This window comes from Mastigoproctus giganteus, chromosome 8 (assembly GCF_048544385.1).
Source record: "Mastigoproctus giganteus isolate SK-2022 chromosome 8, ASM4854438v1, whole genome shotgun sequence".
Lineage (NCBI taxonomy): Eukaryota > Metazoa > Arthropoda > Arachnida > Uropygi > Thelyphonidae > Mastigoproctus > Mastigoproctus giganteus.
This window is the reverse complement of record NC_143582.1, coordinates 74772733-74790166: the sequence shown is the minus strand read 5'-3', so window position 1 is coordinate 74790166 and position 17434 is coordinate 74772733. Positions and strand designations below refer to the sequence as shown.

The 17434-nt window shown below is 36.4% G+C and overlaps 1 protein-coding gene across 4 annotated transcripts in view; it reads right to left on the bottom strand.

Annotated features, from left to right (window-relative positions):
- LOC150081642 (non-homologous end-joining factor 1-like) overlaps positions 1 to 17434 on the bottom strand; it is a 180963-nt gene that overhangs the window by 14039 nt on the left and 149490 nt on the right. For all 4 annotated transcript variants that reach the window (XM_090379505.1, XM_090379503.1, XM_090379504.1 and 1 more), the window contains one exon: positions 11127 to 11248. In XM_090379505.1, the coding sequence (XP_090235631.1) occupies positions 11165 to 11248 (84 nt within the window). In that variant the 3' untranslated portion in view covers positions 11127 to 11164. The remainder of the gene's footprint in view (positions 1 to 11126; positions 11249 to 17434) is intronic.

Here is a 17434-nt window from a genome sequence, read left to right as displayed (position 1 = left end):
CTCAAAGATGGGTAACATCATTTTATTTTACTGCATTAAATACAGTAATTAAATGTTAAATATGCTTTATCATCTTATTCATATTGATTGAGATATGATAGCATAGTTAACAAACTTTCCTATAGTGAAAATGTAACAAATCTTTTTTGTTATATTTAGAATATCTAATTTTTTTAATTAAAGTTTTTTGTATAAAAACTGCCTTTCTTATATAAGACAGCCTCAGTAATATGGGATATTTTCATACAGTTGTTTAAATTTTGTATTTTGAAAGATTTCTGCACGTCTCTTATACGAATAAGGTAGATGGTGTAAAAGAAAAAGAAAAAATTAGCTTCATCATGGAAATTATTTTTTTTTATTACTTGGCATTAATTTCTCAGGTGTTAGAAACAAAATGCATCCACTCTTTCTAAAAGAGTATTTCTAATGCACCCTGATGCAAGCTTAAACAGTATTCCAAATTATCATCTCCTTAGGGCAGTGGTCTGCAACCTTTGAACAGGGGCACTTGCACTCCATTGTAGCATGGAGTGTCTAGTGGGAAATTCTGAAATTGGAGAATGGTTTATTTTTGTGGAAGCTATTTTACCTGTAATATTGGGAAAATTTATTCATTGTGGAACTCTAAACTATGAGGTTATGAACCCTCCAGTGTGAAACTAATTAACTGGCCACAATTCTACTACATTAGGCTTCATTTCAACCTGATATTTAGCACTGGACTATTCGAAAGCTGACAGGTTTGCAATCTCAAATTTTAGAGTTCCATAATAATTTTAATTTGCAATATCAATGAAGATGGGTAACATCATTTTATTTTCATATACTAATATTAAATAAGTAGGGGAAAGGACTTACTTTAATATAAGCTCTCATAAATGCCTTTCTCAACTAATTAGAAACATCTGTTATTTAAAAAAAAAATGGATGCCTGCATAAGTGATTATTTTTAAAATGTATTTAGGAAATTTCACTCAAATTAACTTCAGACACAAGCACACTTGTTTCTCTTTATGGAACTTTCTTGGTAATAGTATGGCTAAACAATGTAAGGAAGAAGGCTTTTTCTGTAACTAAAAAAAAAATAAAATAAAATCAGCGATAATCCATTTTCTGAATTTGGGGTGACCTTGTATTCAATAGCTGTAAATTGCTAACCATTAACTATGGTCTTTCACTGTGAACTGTTTCTCAGAAAATTGATAAGATAACATATTCATTAAATAACAGTTTCATTGATGATTTAAGAAACAATTTTAATTGTCATCTAGGACAGGGTTTTATCAACACCAGTGGGGATTGGTAAATCCTGTCCTAGGGATTAAAAAAGTCCTGAAATGTGCCACAAGACCTTTATTTAAACATTCCAATGATACATTACTACAAAAGTTGCTAAATAGACAGCAGAATCTTGTGTTGCAAATTTATTTTATTTCTTTTAATTTCAAATTGAATCCCCTAAAAATGTTTTATAAACTCCCATCCACTCTCTATTCTCCCATTCTCTTTGATTAGACCGGGGTTCGAGCCCGTCACCACCAAATACGGAGGATGCGGAAAGGTCAGGGAATGACCACCGCACCGGAGCAATATGGCCTTAGTTGCTAATGCTCCTAAAAACCAAATAACAACAACATCTCCCATTCTCAAAATTATGCCACTGGCACTAGGATCCCCCCAGATCACAGTGCATACAACACACGACCTCTGAAAAGGCATTACTGGCTGCTGACTTAGGATTTTATTATTTCCCAGCACTGTTACACTATATACAGTCGGACCTCTATATAACGAAATCGATCATTCCCTTGAAAAATTCATTAAACAGAAATTCTTTAAAGAAATATAACCTTTTTCAGCAATGAAAAATACTGTAAATTCAGAATATAGTAAAAGATGGGAAATAAATCAGAAATAAGTGGGAATGAATAAATTTTCTTAACATTTTAAAACAATTAATTTATTAATACATGCATATTAAAAAAAATGACTACTTACATGATGCACACAATGTATTAGTACACTTTTAAGAATTATGTCATAAATATTTGGTTATTTTTTTTTTTTTTTTTTTTTACCAGCCATATTTGTACCAATATGGCCAGTAATGAAATTGTCTCCTTACTATTAGAGTGTAATTCTCTCCTTACTATTTTTACCACCTAAACATTTATCATCCTTAAAAGTCAGTGTCTTATTCGGCAACCATTTAAAAAAAAAATAGACGTTTATAAACATTGAAATAGTCCATAATTTTTTTAAAAACTGTTTCTTTCCAATGGGTATAGTCTTCTTCAATCGCAACTCTACTTTCATCAGAAATAACTTTTTCGAGTAAGCCATGGCAATCTTTAAATTTGTCCAGTCAACCAGAACTGGCTTGGAATATTTTATGCACAGAAAAGATGCATTACACCATAGCCTTTTCTTTTTTATTAATGGCCCTGATATCAGCATGTTTTGGTCTCAAATCAACTTCATCTACTTCACAAAGGCATTTCACACATTTCCGACTGGGTCCCCTCAAGCAGTTTGAAAATCGAAACATTTTTTCAGAATAGTTAACCCACTACCTGTAGGAATACCAAATTTTAAAGAAATTTCTTTTTTTTTTAACACCCTGATCTACACTATTAAGCACGTCCACTCTTTTTCACACTACACTCAAGGACACTGTAAGGTTACTTGCACAGCAGCTAAAACAAAACTGATTTTGGGACCACTTGTACCTACCATGTAAACAGAGGCGGGTGAAATTTAGTGAAAGTGTGGACGACTCGTTTCTTCGAAACAAGAGATGAATTTCCGGAATAAAGGAAAATCACTCTCTCCTAATTCTCTAATAGGAAACTTACATCAGAAAACAGGTTGACCAGAGCCAATGCCCTTGTCAGGAATATGCCTTAATCTTTGCCAATGGCTGTGGACACATAGATAACAGTTGACCAGCAAGACTTCTTGGTACAGTAGTGTATAGGTTTTAGTTCTTCTTTTTAGTCATTGCTGACCCACTGCTGGAGAGGCCTCTCCCAATACCTTCCATCTTTTTCTTTGGCTGGCCATAGAAATGACCATTTTTCATGGTTGGCCAGTTTCTTCCTGCAGGGTTTTACTGGTACCACTAAACTGTAGAATGTTTTAGCTCTTAATTGTGGAATTAAAGGATTAATTCTTAATCATTTTGGTGTTAATTCGTGCTTTTTAGAGCATTAGCTTTACTGCCTAAAGGTCAGAGATGCAAACAATGTGTACCCAGGTCTCGAAATCAGTTCATTGCATGGAAATTTTCTTCGTTATACAGAAACTATTTTCAATGTAACGACCAAGGGGAAATCAAAAAAGTTTGCTACATAGAAAAATTTGCTATATGGAAAATTCGTTAAAATTCCGACTATATTTGGTTCTGGGCGATCATAATTCTGCTCTGGATTCAGTAATATTGAGAATTTACAAACCTTTTTTACAGAACTTATTAATAATTATTATTTACAAAATATTGGGTGAGCATTTCATAAAAACTTTGCATGTTTTAAATTTCATATTTTTATAGTATAGGTCAATAGGTCAATCAAAAACCACTGTTTTTGATTGACCTATATCACTGGATTACTTGGCATCAATTGCTAAATTTAAAATAATCATGATTTTAAATCTGTAGAATGTGCTGTTTACTCATCAAAGTTTCATTGTTGCATAGAATAATTTATCTTAGTGAGCTGCCAAAAGAAATCAATCTTGTATTTGTTGTTTTTGCATAGTTGATGCATGAAAATGTTGAATAAATTTTTAATGTTTCTTAATTCTGTTCATATTTCTGATTTAAATAAAATTTTTAACCTACATTTAAGGTGACAAATTAACTTACATCTTCAACTAGCTGATTTTAATCTAACATACTAGAGTATAACACTGCAACTTTTTTTTTTTTTTTTTTTGTACAAAATACACACCAGAAAACCACTCAATTGCTACAGGTGTTTGTTATATTCATTCTTGGAATGTTTTGTCTGCCAAGTTTTTAATCCTAAAACAGGAGAGATGAGGCTACACCCTGACTTGGCAGTAACAAACACTGTGTAGTATAGTTGGAAAATAGGTTAATAATAAATTAATTTGAGGATCATAAGCAGGCATCCATAAAAGCTGTTTACAGAGAGATAAATTATAAGTGACTAGAGTATAAAGAAGCTTTAACCTACAGTATCAATTGAACTGAATTATAAAACGTACTGTAAGGGGGGGAATAGAGATGTTGCAGCACATTGTCAAAAGATATTAAACAAGCATTAGTTGAGGCATATGATGCAAGCTTATAAGGCATCAGCCAAAAAAAAAAACCTTCCCATTCACTGTAAGTCACTAGTTCAAGAAGCATTGCAGCATCGTCTACACAAGACAGCAGTAATAATTCAGACACAGCATGGGTTTTTTTAAGGGGAAGTTTTGTCTAACCAATTTGATTGGATACTATGATGTGGTCACAAAGGAACTGGATGCAAAATATAATTTTGATATCATATACTTGGATTTCAGGAAAGCTTTTGATGCTGTTGCACATGGAAGACTACTGAACAAATTGGAGCAGTATGGCATTAAGGGCAAGTTGCTACAATGGATAAAAGGATGGTTGAATGGGAGAAGACAGAGTGCTAATCTACTGCTCTTTGTGGAATAATGTTATTAGTGGTGTCCCCCAGGATTTGGTGTTGTTTTGTATATTTATCAATAATATTGATGAAGGTATATCAAGCTTAATGTCAAAGTTTGCAGATGATACAAAGGTTGGCAGGGTTATTAATAACAGTAATGAAAGTATGCTGCTGCTGCAACAGGATTTGGAAAAGCTGAGCAGATGGACTGAGACATGGAAACTGAAGTTTAACATTGACAAATGCAAAGTACTGCATATGGGTAGCAGTAACCGCAGTAAAATGTACCAACTGGGTGTGTTACACTCAGGGTAGTGGAGAATGAAAGAGACCTCGGAGTAATTGTGCAGTCAGATAGGAAGTTTTCTGAGCAGTGCACACAGGCTGCCAGAGTAGGTTATGGGGTGGGGTCCAGTCACTCCAAATGTTTGTCTAGTTCAGCCTTAAATTTATTTAAGCTATCAACTTCCACAGCAACAGATGGAAGTCTGTTCCAGTAATCAACTACCCGCTGGCTAAAGACAAACTTCCGCACATCTATTGTCCTTTTTGCAACTGTCCTTTCTCAATTTGAGTCTATGCCCCCTCAGGTTTATAATCTGAGCAAGTGGAAGTATTCCATCAACACTGGGCCTGCTCAACCCATTCAAGGCCTTGTACACCTCAATCAGATCACCTTACAAGTGCCTCATCTCCAGATGCTGCAATTTACAGAATTTAAGCATCTCCTGGTAAGAGAATCTTGTTGCCCTTTTCTTTACTCTTTCTAGCAACTCTACATCCTTCCTAAAATGAGGCCTCCAGACCTGTGTATGCAGTACTCAAGTTGTGACCTGACCATTGCCTTATACAAAGGTATAATCACCTCTTGTCTCTGCTAGCAAAATTCTTAGTGGTGGACAAAAAAAACTGCATCACCTTAAAAAAAAGTAACATTTGAAGAGAAACGTATAAGATATTGTTTGATTACAGTCATTATTTTGTTTGTCACAAAGCAAAGGTATTGTGTCGGATAACGCTTCTATTGCATCAGCCATTTCTATAAATAAGGCATTAGAAGGGTATAGATGCTCATTAGTATCCTGTTTTGCGGAGGTAAGCATGGCTCCATATGTTCAGCTGACACCAAGAAAAAAAAGGGCAGCTGTGCGTGCTATCACTTATAAAATAGGCTGCCACCAGTCAACAGTATCCCGGGTGCTGAAATTAAAGCACGAAACTGGTGATGTGAAGAGAAGACCTGGATCAGGCTGTAAGAGAGTGACTACGCCTTCCCAAGATCGATATTTGAAATGGCTATGCCTTCATAATCGCCATGCTAGTGCTCCTCATCTAAAACTGGACTTTGAGATGGCCTCTGGTGTTGAAACAAGTGCACGAACTATTCAAATATGGCTTTCGGAATGTGGTCTGCATGCCTATTGGCCCATTATTGAAGAAGCCTTTGTTGACCCAACAAATGAAGAAGCGACTTGCTTAGGCTAAAAGGAATGTTTCATGGACAAAAGAGCAATGGGACTCAGTCATCTTTTCTGATGAATCAAAATTCAACCTGCATGGCTCAGATGGGAAGTGATATGTCAGAAGATGAAAATCGGAGGCATACCATCCTGACTGCATAACACTGGCTGTCAAGTTCTCTGCCGGTCAGATGGTCTGGGGATGCATAACAGGCAAAGGGTGGAACAGTGAATGAAGAAACCTACGCTGCTATCTTGGAGGAGTGCCTGAAACCTGTTATCAGGTTTCAGGCACTTTGGATCACCACACAGACATCCAAAACTGCATTTTTCAACAGGACTTAGCTCCTCACCACACAGCAAAATTGGTAAGTTTTATGCTATTTAGATTTAACAATGAGTTAAATCTAGATTCGCTATAATGCTGTTCTTATATTATAACCTATATCTGACTATAAAGCTGTCACAAATCACTATAATGCTCTTTTACAGATTGCATTTTTGGCATATTTAACGAAACACAAGGCTTAAAACATACTTACACCAATGTTTTTCTCCCTTAAGGTGCAGTCATACCTCAGAAATGATGGCATTACATGTGTTGGACTGCCCGGCAGCAGTCCAGATTTGAATCCTATTGAAAATTGCTGGTACATAATGTCTAAAATTGCTCAGAAGAAGAAGCCAACAAGTAAGATTCAGCTGCAGGAGAGCATTGTAAGGGTGTGGTACCACGAAATTGGGCAATCGTATATCCAGAAGTTGATTAACTCCATGCCAGATTGTTGCAAGGCTGTAATTGCAGCTTGAGGAGGAACAACAAAATATTGAGGACTTATTTTGCTAGTACATAATACTATTACGTTAATTTGTCATTTCAGTTCATACACATAACTGCAATAAAATATATGTTTGGTTGTAGTGATTGCCATTTGTACAATTTCTCATATTTCCATTAATTACACATTTTACCCTTTGGGAAGATATTTATGGCAGTTAGGTATATCGATTGGAGTCTTTTTATTGGATTTCATTCACAGAGATATATATGCCATCTAACAAATGCATTTCGAACATTTCTGCAACCCACAATGCAGCGTAAAACACATTATTTGCAAAATTCACAAGTGATGCAGTTTATTTGTCTGCCACTGTATATATCATTGACAAAACTCCATGACCTGCTCTGGCAGCCCGTCTGCACTGCTCAGAGAACTTCATATCCAACTGCACAATTACCCCCGGGTCTTTTTCATTCTCCACCTCCTTGAGTGTAGTACCACACGGTACGTTTCTCTTGGGTTACTGCTACCAATATGCAGTACTTTGCATTTGTCAATATTAATCTTGGTGTGTGTCCTTCAGAATGTCCATGGTGTGGGTCCTTCAAGAATGTCATTTCTATCTAAATGATCCTGGTTTGCATTCTTAATCATTGCATCCAAGATTTTCCTGACAACTGAAGTCGCACTTAACTGCTCTGCAGTTACCGACTTCATTCTTAGAACTGCCTTTATGTACTGACAATAAGTCAGCACATCTCCAATCCAAAGGAATCTCTCCCAAGTCCAACAATGCCCTCATAATTAACCTCAGTGACTCTATACACTCTCCAGCCACCCCTCTCAAAATTACTGAGTATATGTCATCAACTTCAGGAGCCTTTCTTGAAAGGTTTCTAATAAACAATCACCTATAATTTCGAAATCATTAACTTCATGTCTCAGCCTCTCCTCAACACTAAGGGTCTTTCATCAGGAAAGATGGATATGAAGTATTAGGAAAGGGTTTTCAAATTTATACTTTAAATTGTACCGAATTCTTGTAGTTTTTGATTGCATAACTGTTAAATCCAGATAGAAATAGGGAGCAAAGAGGAAGCTATACACTACAGTAGGTTCTCAAAGTACAGCAGGCCCTCGTTATAACGCGGTTCGCTTTACACTGATTCGCTATAACGCTGTTCTTATATTATAACCTATATCTGACTATAACGCTGTCGCAAATCACTATAATGCTCTTTTACAGATTGCATTTTTGACATATTTAACGAAATCGTTTCATTTGATGGAGTTGATAGCTCACTTGGTTCACTTGGAAATGAATAGCAAAAAAGGATTAAAACATTTCTAACGCAGACTTGAGAAATTTTCACACGCTCAGTGAAATTTTCTCTCATGCTAATTTAATTGCGGTACGGTGACTTGTTACGTAGTTCCAAGATCAACATTTTAAAAAATGATCAAGTATATTGCTTGTAATATTTGCGCTGTATGCATTTGTTGTCACTCAGTACAGTATTAGACATCGTGCCTAACGGACAGTTTATTCGAACATTGAATCATAATTAATGCAAACAACACAGTTACATTTTTGAAGAGTTAATAACGGCGGATAAGAATGGGAAAAAAAAAAAAAAAAAAACCCGTCTAGATGCAGTACGAAGACTACAAATATAAGAACAGGACTGACTTTGAAAATTAAATTAGTCGTTTTGAAGCAAATCGATTCCAATCAATGACAAGTGGAAGTTTGCTATAATTTAGGACAATTATAAAAAATAGAGAATTAATTTTAGCAGCGGGAATGGAGAAAATAGCAAGGGTCTTTTTTTTTTTTTTTGATTTGGTAGTTGTTGGTGCATCGGCTTCTGTGGCCATATTGCACCTCCCAAGGTTTTTGCAGTACTTTGATCCAAGCCCGAGGCGGGAATCGAACCCGCAACCTTTGGGTTGCCGGGCAGGTACTTTACCCACTCGGCTAGCAAGGGTCTACTTCGCTTAATTGGGACAGCATGCCGTTTAATTTGGGCAGGAGACTGCAGCACTGGAGATTACCCTATGATTGTCTCCGACGGTACCACATGGTTCGGTCAAAATTCTGGAGGTCACAACCATAAAACAATTAGCATTCACCTGTTTATTGGGCTTTTCTCTTAGTGAAATCTATCATAAATGGACAGTAAACTCGATCTTACTGAATTTGCGATAATACCGACAGCTGGAATTCTGTGGGTTATTATGGTGAAATGTGTTTACACTTCCATGAAATCTTCTCTTCATTCCTATTTTTAAAGCTTTGTAGCTCGTTACTCCATTCTCACTTGCGCGTATCATGTTACTTGCAATTTGTGTGTGCCGTGTTCTTTGTTATTGATTGCTTATCTTTTTACTGTTTTAAATTTTAACCCCCACCCACAAATTTCAGTGAACAGAAATGTCAACTAGTTAGTATGTACATATTACAGTAAGTATTAATTATTCTGATTATTACGTATATTCTTCTGATATTCACGTATCATTTAATTTTTTAATTGGTAAGGTAATAAAGGGTAAATTTGTGCTTAATATATCTTTGTTTTTATAGCCTGTGGATAATATTCCTCCTATTTTCGCTAATTAGAATCGCTGTTTAATAGAATTAAAATTCAATTCATAAACGTGAAATGAATCACAATGACCGGTGCTTACTACACATCATATAGTGAACAGTACTTTACTATGGTGAATTCGTTGTAACATGAGTTGATTGTACATTGTATAGTGAATCAATTGTAAAGGGGGGGGGGGGGTACATTGTATTGTATTTTTAACTATTTACGTGAAACTTCAGATAATTGGGGCAGCTGCTTAATCGGGCCAAAATGCACTAGTCCCAATGTGTCCCAAATAACCGGAATGGACTGTATTATAAAAGAAAAGAGAGAGAGAGAGAGAGAGAGAGAGAGAGAGAGAGAGAGAGAGAGATTAGCCTATATGATGATCTGAAGAAAACTCACCTAAAAAAAAAAATACGGAACCATTTAAAACTAGTAAGGGCTGGTTGAATAGATTTAAAATCCAGGGAGTGCAGATCAAGGAGCCGAAACTATCAAAAAAGAATTTAAAATTATTGAAGAGGGGTATTATGTATTATACTTCTCAACAAGTTTTTAACATAGATGAAGCAGGAATTTTTTTGGAAATGAATGCCTAAAAGAAGTTTCATATTGAAAGAAGAAAAAAAACAAGCCAGGTTTCAAAGCGGTGAAGGATTGGTTGACTTTATTGTTGGGTGGTAATGCTGTGGGGATTTTAAATTAAAACCCCTTTTAGTTTACCAGGAAGAAGGTCAAAATACAAATCAACACATTTTTCATGATTAAATTCATCAGTTAAATTAAATCAATTAAATTCATGATTTTAATTGGAATGAATTTTAAGTTTAATTTTGATACGTAAGTAGTTACCACAATTATATACGTATGTAATGCAGAATATCTGAATATTAAATATTTTCAGAAAAATTTTGACTGACATCTATGCATCTTTTCACTACCGTTTATTATTGATTAGGAAATATCCTATGGAAACTCACAAATACATATGTTACCTTATGGGAATGCGGCGCTCGCTTAGTGCAGATTCACTTAGCGCTCTGTTTTTCCGGAACGAATTATCAGCATTAAGTGGGGGTCACCTGTACACGACTGATCCCCTGATTCACATTAAGTTTGTCACTCATAGTTATAGCTTGTCTGTTTTATGATGCCAGTCAGTGACCCATGAGAATGAAAGGAACAGAAAGGGGAAGTCAACATCAACAGATGCACAGTATCAGCTTTTCGTTCAGATGAGTAAAAATCCTGTATTTGAAGATGATACTTTATGGATTGATAAAGATGAACTTTAGTCCAAACATGGAATCTCCTAAAAGTGCACTCTTTATGAGGATGGGCTCATTTTGAATCTGTGTACATTTCAATTTATACAAATATGCTATAGTTTATGGGTAAAGCTAGGAGTATGCCTAGTTTTATCTGTTTCAGTTTACAGTATTTTTCTATAAAGGGAACCACAACTTATGAGAATTCTCATTTACATAGGAGTACCAGGAACCTAACACTAGCATACTTTGAGACCCTATTGTATCACATGAATGTGAACCTTAAATTTCATACAGAAATAAAGGTTTGTAAGGTAAAATTTTACTATATATTTATTGCACAAAAATATATATATACATATTAACTTACTGAATTGAATTAATTTTCAACATATAAACTGTAATTCATTAGAGTGCAATTGTCTTCTTTAACTTCTTTTTGTAAGGTTGTTCTTTTAGTTGTTTCTGAAGTAACTGTCTTCTTTCTAATTCCTGAATAAAGAAAAATACATTAAACACTAGTTGTTTAATCAAATGATATCACTTTTAAGTGGATTTTTGAAATTTCGAAATCAAAATTTTGATGTGTAAACAGGATAGAACAGCTTTTAGTTGTCTGCATCAGCATTTCTTTGTTTTTAGATTCAATAAAGAAACACATTTGTCTTGCTCACTTATAAGTGTTTATTATAGTTAATAGATAGCACAATGTATCCATATAAAATACATCAGCCACTATACAGGGGAAGAGTTAACATCATTAATCCAAATTGTACTGTCATTGACTAATATCACACTCAACGTAAGTTATGGTAGTTGTATGGTCAACAGAAATCTGATCAAATTCTAGCAGTTTTCTTTTAATCTCCAGTTTATCTTGAAATCTATTTATTATAGCTGAAAAAAAAAAAAAAAATTTAGACATGGAACTTTGAAATGCTATTGTCTTAATGCTGCTCACTGCAGAAAAAAGTTGCCCAGGTATTGCCAAACTCTTACTATGCCACTTATTTAATGAAAGTTTCAGATATACTTGGTATAACTAAATTTAATTATATTTTAACTTATTTTGTCATTTGATTTATTTTAATTAATTTATTTATTAGTGTTAATTATGATTTAGTTTAACGTAAATTTGAATACTTAAATTTGGTTTAGACTTTTCAATTGGCTGGATCAATGTTATATTTTGTAGGTTATGTTTCCTTTTTTATTTAACCTATAGAGGGCATGGCATATTTTATTATTCTGACTTTAGATGGTTCATTATTTTCTTTTGGTATTCAGAGCATAGATCATATAGCGACATCCATTGACATTTGGTTGGATAATGGTCAACAACTAAAATGCGATCCTTTTTTGGAGTTCAGAAGTACTGTCCCTTTGAAGATGGTGCTTGTGATTGCATGTCATTGATTCTATTTATTTTATTATTAAAATAAAACTCTTGCTTTGGTGGATGTATCTCCTTAGGCTAAGTGTCATGCATTTGCTGAATGAATGTTGCTTTGTCTTTTTCTTATTTTTATATCTTATTTTGAATATTAGACTGTCTTGGTGCTTAGGTAGCAGAATTACATGTTGCCAAGTATAACCTAACTAATATTAATTTGCTGCATTTGTTTTGTGTTAATCAGTGTTTCTTTTTCCATAATAGGCTTGGAGACATAAAAGAATGGTATTATTTCTTCTACAGTGTATTCCCTTAATGAATCACACATTGCCAAGTATAATCTTAATTGTAGTATTAACTTGCTGCATTTGTTTCACAGTAATTGGTGTTTCTTTTTCCATAACAGTCTTGGAGACAAAGGATCCTACAGAGAAACTTCATTCTGTTATTAAGGACTACATTCCTGCCCCCAAACACTCACACACACTTTTTCTCTCTCCTCCTGCAAATGAGGCAACAGACAGCAAGAATGCAAGCACACCCTGCAGTTTGGTAAGTGTGCTTCCCCGACACACGGGCAGGGCACTATAATGTTGAAAATGTGGAAAACTAAGACTAATCTGCATTTTTTGTTGCTATTTGGTAGATCTGTTGATCCTAACATTTTGATGTTCTGATGCCACCAAAGTGCTGTAAACATGTCTAAACACCTTCCCATACCCATTACTGCCAGCGGCATCTAACCATTCAGTCACACAACAATTTGCTGCTTTGACCATAGAGCATTTCACAGCTTTGTGATCCAATAAAACAGTATCACATTATACATTCTTAGACAGACATTCCTCCACTGTTTTCATTTTCCTGCCAATGTTCACGTGATTTTATGGCACCTTCAGATTCCTACATCAGTGTAGCAATTACTGGACATTCCAATACTGCATTACTGGACATTCCAATACTGCATTAATCACCACGCCAATCATGTGTCACAGTTATGCATATAAATTTTCAGGTAAATCCATCCATTCTTTCTAGGTTAGGACATTTATTCTTAAATATGTGTATGTAACACACGTATCTTTAAGAAAAGATGTCCTTTTTTTTTCTTAACTTTAAAATAAATTTCTTTGAATTAGATCATAGTTTGAATTACTAAAACTTTTAATTCTACTAAAAAAAAAAATTAAGAATTCCATAATAATAACAACCCTTAGTCTTTGCAGTCATTGAAGAAGTGGTAAGAAAATACCACAAAATGTTTGATCCAATTATGTACATATTTCCAATTCAGAAATAAACATAATACTAACTTAGGTTTTGAGTACAACTCTAACGTCTACCACATACCTAAACATCATTGCTGACCAGGTACACACTTTCATGACAACGGTCTTCCCCTCTAATCTCCTGTACTTTATTATCGTCAATTATCACAGTAAGCAGCTTGATGGGCAACAGAGATTTGTAGGTACACAGAAGGTGGAGTGCTGGCCTTTCCCCAATTTTTAGAGAAGCTACATGACAACAGATTAGCATACCAGAGTGGAAGGAGTTACCTTGATGAATGGGAATGCTACATTGTCTACCATAATGTTAATCTCTACACAAATACCAAGGGATGATTGGTATTCTTACAAGTGTTACAGAGATTTTAGTTTAAAGATATACTGTAGTGACAATTGCTTTCAATGAAGAGAAAGATGTGGCTCAGTGGCTTCAACATATAGGCACCGGACAGTGGATGTTTTAAATGCTTCAGTGGCAGCCGGCAATACAGATGGATTGAGTCTATCCATTGCAATGCACTGTTTCTGACTGAGGCTTAGACTTGACACCCATAATCTAGTTTGGACTGGACAAGTGCATGATATACTTAAAGTAAAGATCAGGACCCCAGTTGTGAGATGATATGGATTGTAGAAGGTTCAGGCCCCCTTGTGCACTTTATCTGCAGTTAATAGATGTGTTGCAGGAATGTAAACTTCTTATCAAATATAAGTCCAAGGAAAAATTGTGTCAGATGCTACCAGAATGGCATTTTTTCCAAGCTTTAGTTCTGGTTCAGGGTGCAGATTCCATTTGTGACAAAAAATATATATACAAATGATCTTCTTAGATGAGAATCTGAAACCATTAGCCAATGGTTTCAGATTCTCAGGGAAGCAAACTTATAACAGCATTACCCAAAAAGAGGGGGGGAACCCATCCACCTTATCTGTCCATCCCCCTCTGATAATTTGCTCAACTGTAACTTAAATTTATTCAAATTACCTACTTTCAAAATAATAGACGGTAGTAGTTTGTACCAGTGATCAATTACTCTCTGGCTAAAAGAAAATAATAGCACATCTATCCGGCAACTATCCTTTCCCCATTTAAGTTTTATGTCCCCTTATGTTCTCCAAGAAAGAGTAAGGATGCCAACGGAATTTGGTTTACTCGACCATTTAAAGCTTTCACCACTTCAATCAAGTCTTCTTGTAGTGACTTGATTGAAGTGGTTTCGAAGTGCTGCAATTTGCAGAACAGAAGTTTTCGTGGTGAGAATACCTGTTTGTGTCCTTGACTAATCTGGTTGCTCTTTTCGGCACACATCTGTTCCAAGAAATTCACATCTTCCTTAGAAAGAGGCTTCCAGATCTGTATGCAGTGCTCAAGATGTCTAGGCCGACCGGGCTAGCCGAGTGGGTAAAGTACCTGCCCGGCAACCCAAAGGTCGCGGGTTCGATTCCCGCCTCGGGCTTGGATCAAAGTACTGCAAAAACCTTGGGAGGTGCAATATGGCCACAGAAGCCGATGCGCCAACAACTACCAAATCAATCAATCAAGATGTCTAACTATTGGGGAAACCACCTTGTCCCTGCTAGCAAAATTCTTGTATATCACTGACAAAACCCCATGATCTGTCCTAACAGCCTGGTCTGCACTGATCAGAAAGCATCATTTCAGCTTGTACAATTACCTCTAGATCTCATTTGTTACACACCTACTTAATTGTGGTACCGATCAATTGGTATTATTCTGGAATTATGAAAGGTACGCCCTTATGCAGTACTCGCATTTATCAAAGTTAAACCAATTGCTGCTCCTTAGCCCATCTACCTAATTTTTCCAGGTCTTGTTTCCTGTCATTAACCACCCTGCCAACCTTTGTATCATCCGAAAACTTAGACAGTAAGCTTGATATGCCTTAATCAGTATTATTATTAAGTGACAACAGCAATGAACCCTGAGGGCCTCCACTAAAAACAGTCCAAGAAGAGAAGTGCCCATTTTCGGCGAAGTCCGGACGGTCTATGACAGCCAAATCCTCTGCTTGCACCTTCACGATGGTGGGACTGTTAGTAATCCTGGGTATAACCTTCATGCACAAGTACATGGTGGGTGATCACCCAGGTGTGAACCAACGTAAGCAGGGGTCGAGGTGTGGCGCCCACACCACATGGAAGAACGCCGCCCCTCTATGTTACCAGGCAGTACCAGGTGGTAGATGACTCTCATCAACCGGTGAAATACCACCACTTTGCTTACTGGACACTTGAAGTGGTGGAACCCATGTTTAGTCTCTAGAGCTAAGTTCCGGCCAACCCTTTCCTATCTCTTCCATCATGCAGTATGATTGATGATTTTTGAGGTTATGATGAATGTCGTGGCGAGATCCAATATTCCTTACATTTCGAGGGTACAGCTCTAAAACGGTGTTCGCAGGCCGGCCGCTAGTTAGTACACCGGACTGAACCTATTGGTAACTCTCTAGGAAGCTTCCGGATCAGCTAGTGTATAATCTTGCTACCTCTACTCTGCCAGATAGTGACTGGAGGGAGTCCGAGTAGTGTGTATGCGGGGAGCATTGTCGAGGCCACGTTATGTCAAGGATCTGGGTATATTCTTACAACATGTACGCCATATCCAAAAATTTCATTACTTCATACAGCATGTCCCACCCACTTTTTCTTACTATTGAATACACCATGAATTGTCAAAATAATAGAACAAGCTTATCTGCGAAAAGATCTAAACCTCCCAAGGACTTCCTAATTCATTTCACAAATATACGTGGTCTCAATTCTAATCTCAGTGATGTCCATTTCCACTTGCAGTCTTCCAAACCCCATGTACTTTTTCTGACTGAATCTCAGTTATCAGTTGAATCAACTACTGCTCATCTCAGATGTCCAAATTATTTGCTGTATGATTCCTTTCGACTCAAAGGTGGTACTTGTGCATATGTCCGTTCTGATATTCCCTGTCAGAGACTTGGAAATTTGGAATCTCCTCTCTTTGATCTTCTCTGGCTTAAAATCTCTCTACCTCATTGTGTAAAATTCATCTGTTGTCTCTACCGTTCTCCCAACTCTACTAATCACTTGGAGCTCTTTGACTTCCTCTCTTTGCAACTTGACTTTCTCCAGTCCAACTTTCCTAACAGTGAGGTAATTTTCCTTGGTGATTTTAACGTTCACAACTCCAGCTGGCTTCCGTTTTCTAGTCACACCGACCCAGCAGGTCGAGATGCTGAGGCTTTTGCAATTACTAATGACCTAGCACAGATTGTTCATTTACCTACAAGAATACCGGACAATCCTAATCATACAGCCAATACGCTTGATCTTTTTCTCACAAACAACCCTTCTAAGTACAAGGTTGAAGTGAGAGGTCCTTTAGGCACTTCAGATCCCAACTTGGTGATTGTCTCTTCTCCAATGGAACCTTTATCTCATGGCTATTCCCAACCTCGTATTGTTTGGCATTACAAGAATGCAAAATGGGATGACCTGCGAGACTTCTTTTCTTCTTTTCCTTGGTCTGATTACTGTTTCAAAACTTCTGATGTCAACGTTTGCTCAGATCGTGTCAGTGAAATTATTCTTGCAGGAATGGAATCCTTTATCCCACACTCCACTTTAAAATCTCGTCCTTTATCTAAACCTTGGTTTTCCAATAAATGTGCTAAGGCTGTCCAAGAGAAGAACGTTGCATATCGTAATTGGCTTGTTTCTAATTCTTCAGTTTCATTTTCTGCCTACACCAAAGCTCGCAACAATTGTAAAGCAGTTATTAGTCAGTCCAAACTAGAGTTTGAACAGGCTAAGAGTAGAAAACTTGCTTCTTGCCCTAATGGTAGCCGAGCATTCTGGTCTCTTGCCAAAGCTATTGGCCGCAACTTTTGCCCATCTCTGCTCCCACCTCTGTCCAAACCAGATGGTTCTGTTGTCACTTCAGCCAAGGATAAAGCTGACCTGCTAGCATCCCATTTTTCTTCGAGCTCATGTATTAATGAT